At 43.6% G+C, this 16301-nt stretch overlaps 1 protein-coding gene across 1 annotated transcript in view; it reads left to right on the top strand.

The window, feature by feature from the left end:
- The first annotated feature begins 3219 nt into the window (after window positions 1-3219).
- LRCH1 (leucine rich repeats and calponin homology domain containing 1) overlaps window positions 3220-16301 on the top strand; it is a 346398-nt gene continuing 333316 nt past the window's right edge. Inside the window, exon 1 of the mRNA XM_030200501.1 lies at window positions 3220-3536. Within this exon, the coding sequence (XP_030056361.1) occupies window positions 3305-3536 (232 nt within the window). The 5' untranslated portion in view covers window positions 3220-3304. The remainder of the gene's footprint in view (window positions 3537-16301) is intronic.

Here is a 16301-nt window from a genome sequence, read left to right as displayed (position 1 = left end):
AATATTGGCCAGGGCCTGGATATTTAATGCCGGTGTCCAGACATGACCTGGCATTGAATACTGGGGGCTAAGTTTGCCCATGATGGTCAGAACCACTGACCACTGTTAGCTGAATATTGATCAGGTCTGTACTGGTTGAAAGACGTGTGCGTGGCAGAGGTGGCCAATGTGGAAAGTTGAACTGTAGAGAGATGCTGAAGAGTGGAGTAATGGTCTATAATCATGTCCACAGTTTCTTTCACTTTTTCAATAAGGAGCAATTCTCCAGTGCAAAGTCCATCATTAACTTGGAATAGAAGCCCTCCCACAATCTGGAAACTTGCAAGTATGCTAGGCGGTGGGCTGCAGTTAGTGAAGTAGAGACTCTGGTGAAGGTTTCAAAGGTACCATCTGGTACATGTGCCAGCCTCTAACTAGCTGCTCTTTGACTAGCATAGAAAGAACCGGGGAGAAAAAAATTGCACCTTGTGAAAGATGGTCTGCATGTAGCACATAAAGCTGGTGAGAAGTTATTCTCATAGAGAGCACAGCTCCATGAAAGATTTTCTTCCCCCAAATGATCCACCAATGAAAAATCCTTTCTGGGGGAAGCATAAGAACAATCTCTGCATTTTTTTGGCTTTGCTCATAGCTGCTGCTACCAGTAATGAACAGTGTGATAGATGGACCTTATTAAATTATGAAGATGGTTGAACTTTATGGGACCCTTTCACTAAAGCTTAGTGTACGCTAACGGAATTAGCATACACTAAATGCTAAGAAGCCCATTGTATACCCACGGGCTTCTTAGCATTTAGTGCATGCTAATTCTGTTAGTGCACAGCAAGCTTTAGTAAAAGGGTCTCTATATTTCATATCAAACTATTTAAAAACAGGCAGAATAGAAAGTGGATTCTGCCACACACCTGTTGATCCTTAAGAATGTCATAAATTAGTACAGCTCCTTTTATTTTAGGGGCTTCTGAGGCTACACATCCATTCTGGGTTTTGTTTCGCAGCCTGTGTCTGCAGTCAAAATGGCTGCCTTGACTTCCTATGGCAGTCTTGCGAGGTTGCTGTTGGAGGTCACAGCAACCATTTTGAGACTGGAGCCAACATGGGCAGGAGTGCCCTCTGGCAGCAATCTCATAAGACTGTTGCTGAAAGCTGCCGCAGTCATTTTGACTGTGGATACAGGAGAGACTGTGCATTGCTCCTGCCTTCAACTCGTCACTAGACCACCAAGGTGGTAAGGTAGGCCCAGGGAGACTGCAGCCTACAGGTGAGCTCAGGGAAGGGGCTTTTTATGTTCAGCTGGAGGGAAGGAGGGAGGAAAGAAAGAAAAGCTGATGTAAACAGTCTCTGCTGAACCTTCTGCAAATACTCGAAGTGGCTGTGCTGTGAATCTTCCCTTTGGGTGACTGGACTCTTAAGACCACTCTGTCTAGAGACTGAAGGCTTCTCCATGGAAGATTCTTGACTGGTCTGTGCAGGAGTAGCTGGTCTCTGTGCAGAAGAAGACTTCTTATGAGAGTTTTCTAGGAGCATCTGAATGCTTTCTTAACAGATCAAGGTGGCCTTTTCAGGATCTTGGTGACATTGCCCCAGGTACAACAAAATTAGATTGTGAGCCCTCTAGGGACAGAGAAAGTACCTGCATAATGTGTACAGTGCCGCGTTCGTCTAGAAGGGCTATAGAAATCTTGGTCAGGAGAAAGGTGAAATAAGCATTTTATATGCATCCAAATTCTGGATTTTCTTATCACATTTTGGGCAGGGTTGGGATCCTGATTTTAGCAAGGTAGTCTGGTAGCTTTGAAGAAAGAATGAAAGAGAATACCATGAAACAGGATTGAAAACAACACAAGTACACAACACAAGCTGTGTTTTGCCTCCATTCGACTGAGTGGAAAAAAAAAGATGCATATAAGTGAGTCCCTTTTTGCAGCAATTGAGCCAGGAAGATAGCTGTAGCTCTCCCTCTTGTTTTGTTCCTCTCCTTTCTGTCCTATCAAATATTGTGGTTCTCCCCTCTTCTTTGTTTACTTTGTCTCTTAGTACTTATATTTTAGATTGTAAGCTGCCCTGAAAGCACTCCAAGGGTGGGGTACTAAACAAACAATTCAAAACACTGCAGCCAGGTTCATATATAAAATCTCCCCTTTATTAATCAAATTACATTGGCTTCCCATCAAAGCGAGAATTACCTTCAAATTATGTACCTTTATCTTTCAAACACTAAATGGCACAGCTCCAGATTATATGGTACCATTAATAAACTCACCTCAAAGAAACACTAAATATGAGGCAAGAAACTATCTCAGACTACATCTCCGAAATTGCAAAAAAGTGATCTACAAAATTGTCCACTCTGCAGACTTCACTTATCTAGGAACCAAATGGTGGAACTCCTTACCACCCAAAATAAGAAATATACAGGAATATACTAGATTCAAATTGTTCCTATTCAAACAAACCCTCACAAAGAACAACCATATCTCAATTAATTATTACCTGGATTGGTTATTACTCTATTTACCATTAACTTTCTCTTTGCTTCATGTACAATTTCTCATTCATAATTGATTTTCTAAATGTTAAACATCCATAGCTATCCCAGTACGTTTATGATACTGTATTGTAAAATTGGATTCTTACAACAAATTACTTTCTTATGCATTATTCTTTGTTATATATCCAATACTGTTTATTGTAAGCCACATTGAATTCAAACTTGTTAAGGATAATGTGAGATATAAATGTCATAAATAATTAAATAAATAAATAAATAAATAAATAAAATAAAATAATATAATAATAAACTTGAAAAAAACAAAACCGGAGGATCCGAGACTGTTGCGGTGGGCAGGGCCCCATGCTCAGAACTTCACACTAGGTTCTGAACTCTGGGAATACTGGAGCTGTTAGGTTGCCACTAGTTCTGTGTAGTCCTGCTAGTTGAGGGCAAATTAGTTTAGCCAGGATTGTTGTTTGTGAGGGGTAGTGTGTTGGGATGATCATCATAATTGAGTTTATTTACCAAAAGACTTAGATGGAGGAAGCTGGGAGGGGAGTGGAGGGTCGCCACTTGCACCGACCTTGAACCCACTCTTATTTCCCAGAGCCATGAGCCGGGTAAAGCCCGCCTAGCACATTATCAGGCCGCGCAGAGAGCAGTGCGGGCAGGGGGGGGGGGGGAGGCTGAAGAGGAGCACACATGCGCCCTGTGCAGAGTCCGGAGACTGGGAAGGGCCGGGGAAGCGCTCAGCGCTGCTCCCTGCAAAGCGCTCGCCGTTCACCGGGAGGAGGCTGCCCGCGAGGGAAGATGGCGATGCTGGTGGGCGAGACTCCGACCTTGCCGGCTGTTCTCCTCCAGCAGCAGCAACAACAACAGAACAGCGGGACTCACTTCAGCCTGAGCCAGCCCCTGAACCGGGGACTGGAGCGAGCCCTGGAGGAAGCTGCCAGCTCGGGGCTTCTGAGCATCAGCGGTAGGAAACTGAAGGAATTCCCCCGGACCGGTGGCAGCCACGATCTGTCGGACACGGTGCAGGCAGGTAAGCGGGGAGGCCGGGGGAAATGGCCCCAAAGTGACAACTTGGACTCTGTTGGATCTGGCACGTTGATGTCCGTGTGCAGGATAGATATCAAGGGGCGATGAAATAGTTACGCGTGGCTTTATTTAGTTATTTTGAAAGAATATGCGGATATGTGGTTCGAGCTTTGTTGGGGATCTGTAAAATTCTCAAGATGATCAGAAATCCGGCGCGCATTGGCTTTCGGTTTTGCTGTTTATATGCTGGAGTCGTGCTCAGCACGTCGCAGACAGTGGCAAAGTGTCAGACCCCCCGCACATAAAAAAAAAAAAAAGGAAACGAACAAACTGAAACATAAACTTGACACTTTAGCCCTGAACCCGGTGCATGTATGCGTGAAATACATCGAATTTATTCATCGTCTTGAGGCCACACATGTTGTAAGCTTAGCTATGAATGTTAGTTTCAGTTTTTCAGTTCAGCACTGCCACTGACAGATTTCTGGAAAATCCTTTCCCCCCCCCCCCCCCACTTCCCTAAGTGTGTAAAGAAATAATACATGCAGAAAATTAGGTTTGCTGCTCTAAGCTCCTACAAGGAGGTGGAACAGTTACCGAAAAATCTATATATCTATATTTTACAGATCTGTATTTCTTGGCTTCCTGAAAGATTCATGCATTAAGCGCTGTAAACCTTCCCACTCCTTTAGTTCATTGTCCTGCTTTTCCGTTTCCTTATTTGAGTATTTGCGAATCCTTTTTTTTTTTTCGCCTGCGAACTTCCTCCTTGTAATCTGCTCTGTTATGGTTCCTTGCTAGTGACTGTTCCCAGAAACGCTCCTTCTGACAGCTGAACCGACCAGCTTCCACTTTTGGTGTGTGATGTGTGTGGAGGAGGAGGATGGGGAAGAGGAAGGAGGGTCTGTGGGGAGCTGTGGAGGGGGATTTCCGTACAGAGAGGTAGCAATTCGAGTACTCTTTCAGGCAAGATCCTGCTCTTCCAGCCCAAATTTAGCTGTTAGAGATGAGAGTAACACAATGTAGGCATCTTTCTTAATGAATGTAATCACCTGCCCTCCTCTCCCCCAGGGGCGTAGCCAGACACCCAAATTTGGGTGGGCCTGGGCCCAAGATGGGTGGGCAGAAGAACTCTGCCTTGTCCCACAAGTGATTTGGTCTCTCCCTCTCCTGCCTGCATCCATATGGTCTCTCAAACATCCGCCCTTCCCTGAATACCTTTTAAATAGCAGATTTTCACCAACAGCGAGCAGCAACTAATACACACTGCTCATGCTGGCCCCACAGCCTTCCCTCTGATGCAACTTCCTGTTTCCGCAAAGGCGGGAATACATCAGAGGGAAGGCTGTGGGGCCGGTGCGAACAGTATGTATCAGTCGCTGCTTGCTGCAGGCAAAGATCTGCTATTTAAAAGGTATACAGGAGGGACAGTTGGGAGTTTTTCGGCTGGTGGGGCTTGAGAACCCCTGCCAGCCACATTATAGATGTGCTGCTACTGGGTGGGCCTGAACCCAGTGGATGGGCCTGGGCCCACCCGAGCCCACCCTTGGCTATGCCACTGCTCCCCCCCCCCCCCCCCCCCCCCCCCGTGCTGGCTGTTAGCTTTTCTAAGTCTCACACGGTAGCCGGGCGGTAATGACCTACGCATGTCAAATACCACTTGGCACGCGTCCAAAAATAAAAATTATTTTTCGGACACGTATCGGACATGTGCCAAAATGAAATTACTGCAAGAGCCACGTGGTAGCCGGGTGGTAAGTTCATTTTGGTGTTCATTGGGTGTGCGTAGATGCTTACGCAGCTTAGTAAACGGGCCCCTCAGTGTTTATCAATCTTGCTGTGGCTTCACAAAAAGCATGTGACTCCTCTACTGGTGACATGAGCTAATAATGTCCTATGAAAGGCCCACTGGTCACCCTAAATGCTGGTTTCGTGATCCCATTTAAGGTCCCGACCCCAAATTTGGGAAGCTCTGGATTACTTTGTTAAATTTTATAAATTGTTCTATAGATTAAGGGTCTGGTAGGTTAGGAGATAGACAGCATTCATACTCTTGCAATTGGATTATTGCAATCTGTAGTATTTAGTTTGCACTAGTATTTATTTATTTATTTATTAGGGTTTATTCACCACCGTTTTGAAGGAATTCACTCAAGGCGGTGTACAGTAAGAATAAGTCAAACATAAACAATAGAAAAAATATTCAAACAACAATACAAAGTATGGCATATTGTATCTTACAATACAATGTCAACACAATACACAGTAAAACATTTTAATAGATAGCATGGGGTGTAAGCAAATATAGAACATATCCTATATAATAATTTGCACCTCCGTCTGGATGCCTGGGTTCGTAACACAGTTCTCATGGTCCGCCCTGGGGATGACGTCACAGGGCGGACTAATGGGAAATGAGAGGGAAGGGAACCCAGCAGCAGCCACCGGAGGTGAGTAAACAATCGCCCCCCCCCCCCCGAGTTCTATGACCCCCTACCTCCCTCCCTCCTTCCATTCCCGTCCGTCCGAGTTCCACGGGCCCACTCCAGTCCGACGGCCCCACTCCTGTCCGAGTTCCACGCCCCCCCTCTCCTCCGATTTCCACCGCCCAGCGCCTCCCTCCCTCTCTCTGTGTGACTTCCGAGTGCAAGCAGGACGTGTGTGGGTGCCCCAGCCCTTCGTAAGTGCCAACTGTTGTTTAAAACGTTTTACCTCCTGCTCCGCCGGCAACAGTGAAGTCCAGCACACACAGACGCCGCTTCAGACTGCCTTTGCTTTCGCTTCTGTTTCAGCTGTTCCTCTGGTCCCGCCCTCATTTCATGTTTGCGGAAGGGTGGGACCAGAGGAACAGACGCCACTTCAGACTGCCTTTGCTTTCGCTTCTGTTTCAGCTGTTTCCCTGGTCCCGCCCTCATTTCCTGTTTGCGGAAGGGTGGGACCAGAGGAACAGCTGAAACAGAAGCGAAAGCAAAGGCAGTCTGAAGCGGCGTCCGTGCATGCTGGACTTCACTGTTGCCGGCGGAGCAGGAGGTAAAATGTTTTAAACAACAGCCGGCACTTACGAAGGGGAGGGGCAGCAGCACACGTCCTGCTTGCACTCGGAGGCCACAGAGAGAGAGAGAGGGAGGGAGGGAGCCACTGGGTTGTGGAACTCGGAGGGCACGGGATGAGAGAGGGGGGAGGGGGTCCTGAGATGAGAGGGGGGAGGGGGCAGGGGGAGGAGGAGGGGGAGGGGCGGGTCCTGGAACTCGAAGGGGATGGGTGCCTGGAACTCGGAGGAGAGGGAGCCTGGAACTCGGAGGACGGAGGGAGGGAGTTAGGTAGGGAGGGGGCCCTGGAACCTTGCTAGCGCCCGTTTCCTTTCTGTTGGAAGGGCCCCTTTTACTAGTTGATAGATAAGAGAGAGTAATAGCAGTAAGAAAATAAGGGACTAGTTTAAAGCTCTTAGCTAGGGTAGGAGTGGTTAAACTTGTCCTGCTATAGTATGGTCAGCAGGTGTCATAGAATATACTCTTCAGACAATATAAAAAGATCAGTTTCTTTAGACATGTGTTTACATACATTTATTTATTTTGCACATTCATGTGTATTTTGATGCCCTGCTTTCTAACATTTTCTGCTTTGAGACATTTTTATAACTTTAATATTGTTATATTTAAGAATTTATGTTTTTTTTTATTACATTTTTTATACTTTTAATTTAAATTATCTATCTATCTACCTATCTATCGTTAGTAATGATAATGACATGTTATACTCTGGGCCCTGTTTACTAAGGTGCACTAGCATTTTACCAAAATGAAACAGTTGCAGTTGATGCAGGACACTGCAGCAAAGCTGATTTGGGGGAAATATAGGTTTGATAAGAATACCCCATTGTTGTTATTTTAACTTGTGTATTTATTTCCATTCCCAACCCAGTCCTCAGGGCACACCTAGTCCCGTTGGGTTTTCAGGATATCTACAATGAATATACATTGGAGAGACTTGTATGCACTGCCTCAATTGTATGCAAATCTAACTCATGAATATTCATTGTGGATATCCTGAAAACCTGATGGGACTAGTTGTGTCTCGAGGACTGGGTTGGGAATGGTGCTTTAGAGTCTTTGAAGGTCAAGAGCTAGCATACGTGACCTCGTTGATGATATTTCCATCTCCCCAGCAATGTTTTCGTTCAAAAGCTTGTTTGAATCGCCAGTATCCAACGATGAAACAAGTGAAATTCAAGAAACTCCATGTTGCTATGTTTGCTTACGAAACTTCAAAGTGCTAGAAATTCAGTGCTTCCAAGTTACCCAGTTCCAGGAGGGAGATTTTAAGCCAGTCCTGGGCTCATACTGATGCATTATGGGACCTGCATACTGATTGCAGTGGGTAGAATAAGGGACTACAACTACCACACCAGTTTGGGATGCAAGTTTAAAACCAGAACTGGTCAAAAAGTCTTCCTCCTGGAACTGGGCAACTTGGCAGCTCTGTGAAATACACTTCAGTTTGGTATTAAATCTGAGCCACGTTGTGTGAAATTTAGGAAATCTTTGAAAGCTTTACTTTTTCAGAAATGTTTAAAGTAATAGTAGTGAACGTTAATTGCTATTTTATATCATAATCTACACAGAGCTGTTTTGGTTTATAGCGGAATAGAAGTTTAAATGTAATTGTAATAATTCACATGAAATATAGACTGTGCTACCAGTGATAGATAACTAAAGAGCGTAATAGGAGCTCATTACACTCATTGTTTAGGCAAGCGCTGAAATCAGGTCTCCTGCTTGACTCCTGCCCCCAAGAGTTACTGGGCTTTAGCAGAGGATTTGCTGGACCAGTTAAGCCAATTACCAAAGGGGCCCTTTAACTAAAGAGCGCGTGCTAAATGCTAAGAAGTCCATATTTTATCTAGGGCTTCTTATCATTTAGTGTGTGCTAATTCTGTTAGTGAATGCTAAGCTTTAGTAAAAGGGCCCCAGAGTTAGTTAACTTTTATGAGAAAAAAAAAGACATGATTGTTTTTATAGTGATGTTTTTGGAGTGATTTTTTTTGTATGATTGGCATTAATCAAGATTTATGAGCACAACTCGCTAAGTGTATTCTGTAATGTGCGCAGCTATTTCTGAAATCTATGAGCGTTGTTATAGAATATACCTGCTCTGCCCCTAATTTAGGCGTCGGGATTTACACCAAGTAAAACATGGTGTGAATGACCGTGACTACATTAGGTTATGTGGAGAGGCGCTTGGCGTTATTCTATATGCTATGTGGAAATTTAAGCCTATTCTGTAAAATTTAGGTATACTTGACAGAATATGCCTAGGTGTATTTTTTTTCACACAGAATTTTCAGGTGCCATATATAGAATCTAGCCTATTGTGTTTAAATTGTGCTCATTGTGTTTTTTTTGTTTTTTAATTGTGCATTGGCTTGCTCCCAACTATATGACTTCACTTATTCATCTTTCAGGAAGAAATTCTAGCCCTGAATCGAGGGAGTTTTTAATGCTTCATTATCCTAACCTGAAGAAGATTATAATTTGTAAACACCTTTGTGTATCAGGCTGCAAGTCACTAGAACAGACTTCCACATGTAATTAGAGGTCAGGTAGATTATGGTAAATTTTGGAAACTATTGAAGGCTTTTTTATTCAGAAAATATCTGGCTTATTGATTGACCTAATTTGAGGATTTTATTATTTTAGGGGATTATTATTTGTATTTTTGAAATACTTATTCTTTTGTATTTTGATTTCCTTCTGTGTAATATTCCCAGTTACTAAGCGGCGTTATAGGCATGTTAACGTTTTTTAATGTGTGTTAACCATATACGTGCGTTAACCATGTACATGCCTACAATATCCCTATAGGCACCTACATGGCTAGTGATCTCTAAGTGTAGGCACACTAAAAACACTAACGCACCTTAGTAAACAGGGCCCTGAGATTGTAAGACACACTGAATTCAGGAGATATGTGTGGGATACAAATGTCTTGTAATGTAATGTAATATATGCTCAGAGATGCCAGATTACCCAGTTCCAGGTTAGAGATTGTTTTTTTTTTTTCACCAGTCCTGGATTTCTAACCACCCCATCCTGGTGTATTATGGAACTTGTAGAACAAATTTAAATGGTCAGGATCAGGCACTACAAATCCCACACTGCTTTGGAATATAAGTTCAAAACCAGGACTGGCCTAAAATCTCCAGCCTGGAACTGGGTAACTTGGCATTTCTGTATGCTTTGTAATTTTGTTCTTTATAATTTGGGGGTTAATCCTCAATTGCCTCAGGTACAAATTACTAATGTGCATTACCAGTTTAGCACACACTAAGGCTTGCCATTAGTATCTAGGTTGTAGACAGCTATTATACATGCAGCTTGTCTGCATGTATGAAGCCGTCTTTGGCATGCGCAGAGCAGCCACGCATAATGCTTGGCTGCTCTGCACTGGCTTCCCCTCCTTAGGAAGGAAATCGTGTGCAAATGAGCTATCAGTGAGCAGCTCATTTGCATGTGATTTTCTTCATGCATGCCCATTCCTTTCCGAATCGCTAAGGGATCGGTAAGGGAAGGGCTTTTTCCGTTCAGTTAGTGCATCAGTTAGTCCACTGCAGTGCCCCCTAGGGTGCCTGGTTGGTGTCCTGGCATGTCAGGGGGACCAGTGCACTACGAATGCCGGCTCCTCCCACGACCAAGTGAGTTGGATTTGGTCGTTTTTGAGATGGGCATCCTCGGTTTCCATTATCGCCGAAAACCGGGAACGACCATCTGTATGGTCGACCATCTCAACATTTATGTTGACCATCTGTAAGGTTGACCTAAATGTTGAGATTTGGGCGTCCCCGACCATATTATCGAAACAAAAGATGGCCGCTCAGCTTGTTGTTTCGATAATATGGGTTTCCCCGCCCCTTCGCGGGGATGTCCTGTGAGGACGCCCTCAGGAAAACTTGGGCACCCCGTTCGACTATGCCCTTCCACGGGTTACACATGTATGTGCGGCATTTCGGTGTTAACACTTACACTAGTTCTGTGCCTAACATTTAAACAGTATGTTTGTGCAGCGCTGCATACGCTTTGTAGCGCTATATAAATGCGAAATAGTAGTAGTAGTAGTATATATATGGTTAGGCTAGTATTCTGTAAAGGAAAATAGGCACCTCCCAGGTACCCAGTTATAGAATTGTCTCCTAACTGTGCTAATATATGCAAAACTGGTAGCACACGTTAGTAACTACGCTTGTTAGATTATAGGCCCTCCAGGAAGTGGGAAATACCTACTGCAGCTTAATGTAACTTTCACTTTGAGCTACTACTGACAGTTGTGAGCTTAAATGAAAACAAAAAATTCACATGCTAGACAAAACGAAAATTCCTGAAGACAACCAAGCTATGAGGGTGCATGAAAATGGGCTGTTTTCCCTCACCACTGTATTTATTTAGGGCTCTGTTTACTAAGGTGCGCTGGTGTTTTTAGCGTGCGCTAATGCTAGAGACAACCATATATTCCTATGAGTGTCTGTAGTGTTAGCGCATGCTAATTTTTAGCACGCACTAAAAATGCTAGCGTGCCTATAACACAGCTTAGTAAACAGGGCCCTTATACTGTGATTCTTCAAATATAAGTTTTGGCGGACCACACCCTGAGTCAGCATCTGCGAAACTTGCTGCATGTTGATGGGGGCATCTGGGCTCTGCAAAATCTCTATATATAAAAGGCAACTCCAACATTCTATGAAGCCTCCAACCGGAACTTTGAAGCGGGCGAGATATCCGGTTTGCCCAAGAGTGTGTGCCCCGCCCTCGCGTCACAACATGATGACGACGAGGGCGGAGCAAACACACTCCACGAAACGCCATCTCCTCCTGCCTCTCGCTGGCCATTTTTCACATGCACACCGCATCGCGGAGCGCCAACGACAGCAGTGGACAGGTCCCTGGAGGGGGGGTTGGGGCACAGCTGCATCCCTGGCCATGGGTGGCTGCAGGGGGGGCCGGGGGATGGAGCGACAGCAGCGGACAGGTGCCTGCCTGCAGGAGGTTGGGGGACAGCTGGATCCCTGGCCATGGGTGGCTGCAGGGGGGGGCCGAGGGATGGAGCGCCAGCGACAGCAGCGGACAGGTGCCTGCCTGGAGGGGGGTTGGGGACAGCTGGGTCCCTGGCCATGGGTGCCTGCAGGGGGGGCCGGGGAACAGGACGCTCGCTGGACACAAAAACCTTGCTAGCGCCCGTTTCATCTCTCAAAGAAACGGGCCTTTTTTGCTAGTGTGAAAATAAATTTGAAGAAGAACTTTTACCTTGAAGCATTTTAAAATATTTTATACAGAAATGAGGTATGTGGGTGAGAAAATTCAGAATATGCATTGAAACCAGTGAATTTTGTTGAAATAAATATTTAAATATTTTCTGCTGTTTGGAACTGAGTTTGAAAAAAAGAATAAAGATTAGATACAGCTGGGAGTTTGATTAGTTACACGCCGGCATTTACACCAGGTTCCAGCAGGCAACGTTGCGGTACCCAAAGTTAGGTGTGAGATCCGCTGTAAGATAGTAATGTATAAAGAGCGTGCGCCCTTTGAAGAATACTGTCTTAGCACGGATCTTACCTGTGCCTGATTTGGGGAACTATTTATAGAATCCGTCTCCCTTGTACTTACACAGTTTAGTAAAATGGCGCCTGAGTGTATCCCGAGGACTAGGTTGAGAACCTCAGCCCTATTGTAGACATACATTTTGTCCATTAAAAAAAATCATAATTGATGAAGAATCTGCCAATAACTTCTGACTTTCTTGTTCTTGCTTGCCTTTCCTTATCTTTTAGAACATTGGTTCTGATATTTAGCGGGCAGGGGGCAATGCTTTGATTGCCTGCCACCGGCATTAAACCCAGATATTCAATGCCGGGCCATTTCTGTCGATCAGCATTGAATATCTGGGTCTTTTTTGGCTGCTAAACACTTAGGGGGTCTTTTACTTAGGTGCGCTGGCATTTTTAATGTGCGATAAAAATAGGTGCACGCTAAATGCTAAAGACATCCATAGGAATACATTGGCATCTCTAGCGTTTAACGCGCACCTATTTTTAGCACACACAGTAAAAATGCCAGCACGCCTTAGCAAAAGACCCCCTAAGTGTTTAGCAGCCAAAAAAGACCCAGATATTCAATGCTGATCGACAGAAATGGCCCGGCATTGAATATCTGGGTTTAATGCCGGTGGCAGGCAATCAAAGCATTGCCCCCTGCCCGCTAAATATCAGAACCAATGTTCTAAAAGATAAGGAAAGGCAAGCAAGAACAAGAAAGTCAGAAGTTATTGGCAGATTCTTCATCAATTATGATTTTTTTAAATGGACAAAATGTACTTATTTATCTCATTGACAGTATCATTACTCTGTATTTGTTTGCCACCGGAGGTGGCTATCACCTTACGGTACTATGTAAGCCACTTTGAGCCTGCAAATAGGTGGGAAATTGTGGGGTACAAATGTAATAAATAAATAAAAGATCCCTTTAACCGGTTAAACCAGTATTCAGTGGCTAACTGGTTAAGTTATAGCAGTTAAAGATTTGACTGCTATTTATGCGGTCTGATTTAACCACTAACCTTATCCAGTCTGGTGCTGAATATCTGCTCCTAATCGGACAGTCCTTTCAACATAGCCAGTTTAACGGTAGGCACTAACTGTGAATATTCAGCAGGAGATAACTAATATTCGTGATTAGCCGCAAAAATGCTATTTAACCAGTCAGCAGCTATTTCTGACCGGTTAAATAGTGCTGAATATGAGGGGGATACTTTCTACTGGCCTCTGTTGCACCTGAAGACATATCAATACATATAAATTCAGACTCAGCACTCTATGTTCAGAGTAGGCTGTAGAAAGATCATAGTAAATGTTGTTTTGATGTCTCTAATGGCGTGGAAATTTGCAGAGAGGTACAATATCATCATGGTTTTTAGAGATGAAAGCTTTAGATTAGAATCATATAAATCTTATTGTTGTGACTTGTAGCAGAGGCTTTGTCATGCAAAAATAGTGTTATAATTATATGTCTTTAGAATAATGACAGGTAATTATAGTCCACATACGTAATTGCTGACCACACAAGAAGAGTATTAGCTCAAGTTTAAAAATGGTATAGATGCAAGTGAGAATTAATAAAGGAGGTTGTGCAGTGGAAAGCAAGAATCATGGTGGGTCACTTTACAGAGTAGAAAGGAAAGAACTGATAGAGAACAAGAGAAGGAGGTAGAAAACAATTTGGGAAGTCAGGTGTACAAGTGCTTGTTAGGCAAAATCATCAACTTGATGTGGTTGTAGATACCAAATTATGATTGAGTGATAATTAGTATTGGGAGGTATATCAGGACATATCCTTTTGTGAACAGATGAAATAAGTGACAAAGAATAGTGGGAAGCAGTTTTATAGGTTAGGGACAACCCCCCCTCCCAAAAAAAAAATTTTTGAAATGCAAAGTGAGCAAGAAGTGGTGTGTTACTGTGGATTGTCTTGGAGGAACCTAAAGCGTTCAGTCAACGTACATATGCAATCTACAGCAGCCATCACACATCATATGAATGGTACTACTGCTTAGTTTACTAATTAAAAATAAAGAAGGTACAATATTGCTGTGTAGGAGGAGAGAAGAGATAAAGGGGAGTGAGGAAGATGGGGGGGGGGAGGGCAGTAAGATCAGCTTGAGGGATATGACGGAAAGGAGAGGGAACCGTTAGGAACCATCAGGTTTTTAATGACTTTTTAAAGCCAAACGTAGATCAGTTTCTGCCTGATGAAAAGGGATAACGAATTCCAGAGATCTATTTATAAGAAAATGTAATATCCTGGGAGAGGTCTAGATGTAGTTGTGATGGGTAAGGCAGAGATGCTTGTTGGGAAGATAACAATGAAAGTGAGGCATTGCTAATGGAGAGGAAGAAGGCTAGTAGCTGGAGCACTGAGCTGAGAGCCAGGGAAGCTGGGGTTCAAATCCTGCCTCTGCCACACCTTCCAAGCTTGGACAAGTCATCTTTATCTCCAATTGCCTCAGGTTCCCACTAAGATTGTACACTCTTTTTGGCAGGGACCAGAATACTGATTACAACTGTTCGTCATTGTATATATCCAGTAGCATTATAAAATTGAAAATTCTTACTATTATCAAGAAGAAGAACTTAAAACTCAATAGAAATACATTCCATAGGCAGTCAAAGGAATACTGACTGTACCTCTGACAACTTTGTTCAGCTTATCATTGGAGCCAGGGGAGTTTCCAAGAGACTGGAAAAGAGAAGCGATGCTTTTCCACAATAATGGCAAAAATGAGGAAGTGGGAAATTACAAACGTGCTAATCTAGCCTCAGTAGCAGGCAAAGAATATGTGTACATGCATCTTTATTTTGGTTTAAGGTTCACTTAATTTACAAATGTACGCTAAAGAAAGAATTCAGTACAGATTGACCAAACTAGGATGGTCCACTCTAGCTAGTATTCTAAAATGGCTGTTCCGTATGGAACGGCCTTTACAGAATACTAGCTTAATGTGCATTTTGTGCTTAACATTGGGTATGAGGATTTATGCCTACCAAAGGCTGGTGTAAATGCTTGTGCCTAACTAATGGCAGGCGTGCAAATACAGGTATTTTATAACACCGTGTCTAAAACACCCCTGATGTGCACATGCCCCTCCCATGGCCATATCCCCTTTGGAGTTGCGTGCTATGAAGATTAGGTGCACATGTTACAGAATAGGGTATAGGGCAGATTCTAATGTAACTCCTACTCACTGACGATTAACTGCTTGTTAATGCCAATTATTGATTTTTATCACCAATTAACCAATTACTTTGATCCATGCGTAAAATTGGGCGCCAAACTCTGGGCAATACAGAATTCCCTCCCCCCTTCAAAGTAGAATTATTATAAAATTAACAATAGATCCACAGCTGATGGACAATATAGTGGGATTTCTAGAAACTAGTTTCTTATAAGATACTAGACAAAATGGTTTTACAAGGGGAAGAGCTTGCCAAACTTGACTGACTTATTCGATAAGGTGACCAGATTAAGGGTGTGATAGATGTGGCCTACCAGGATTTCAGTAAGGCCTTTGATGCTATTCCATGTAGAAGACTAATGTGCAAATTCACCTGTCCAAAAATCGTCGCTTTACGGATGAGAGAGTCTGCTCCTCCACAGCTTCGCATATGGACTTCCCTGGCATTATCCACATAGTGCCAGGAGAGTCAGGGGAAATATTCAGGTTATTTGCTGCTGAATATAGGGCTTACCAAGATTTATCCAGTCAGCAGTTGCTCCTAACTGGAAAAGCCTATTTGACTATCAGCCCATTACAATCTAGTTTGGAGCTGAAGCAGTGGAAGGTGTGAAATGATTTGCACAACGCCACAAGGAGTTTTTTTAGTGGGAAAAACAAATATGAACCCTGTCCTCCCTTTGTTTACAGCTTGCTGAGGTAACCACTAGGTGGAAAATCCAAATTCGATAGTGCTAAACCCCTTCGAGAGAAACTGCATTGGCTTCCAATTAAGGAACATATCACCTTCAAAATCTGCACCCTACTCCACAGAATTCTTTATGGAGAAGCCCCTGGATACATGACAAACCTAATCAATCTACCTTCCAGGAATATATCCAGATCATCCCGTTCAAACTTAAACCTCCACTACCCTAACTGCAACGGTCTCAAATATAAATCCATTTATGCATCCACCTTCTCCTTTATAAGTACACAACTATAGAATGCACTG

The sequence above is a fragment of the Microcaecilia unicolor genome, chromosome 4 (genome assembly GCF_901765095.1).
Source record: "Microcaecilia unicolor chromosome 4, aMicUni1.1, whole genome shotgun sequence".
Classification (NCBI taxonomy): Eukaryota; Metazoa; Chordata; class Amphibia; order Gymnophiona; family Siphonopidae; genus Microcaecilia; species Microcaecilia unicolor.
This window is presented reverse-complemented; position numbering and strand designations above follow the sequence as displayed.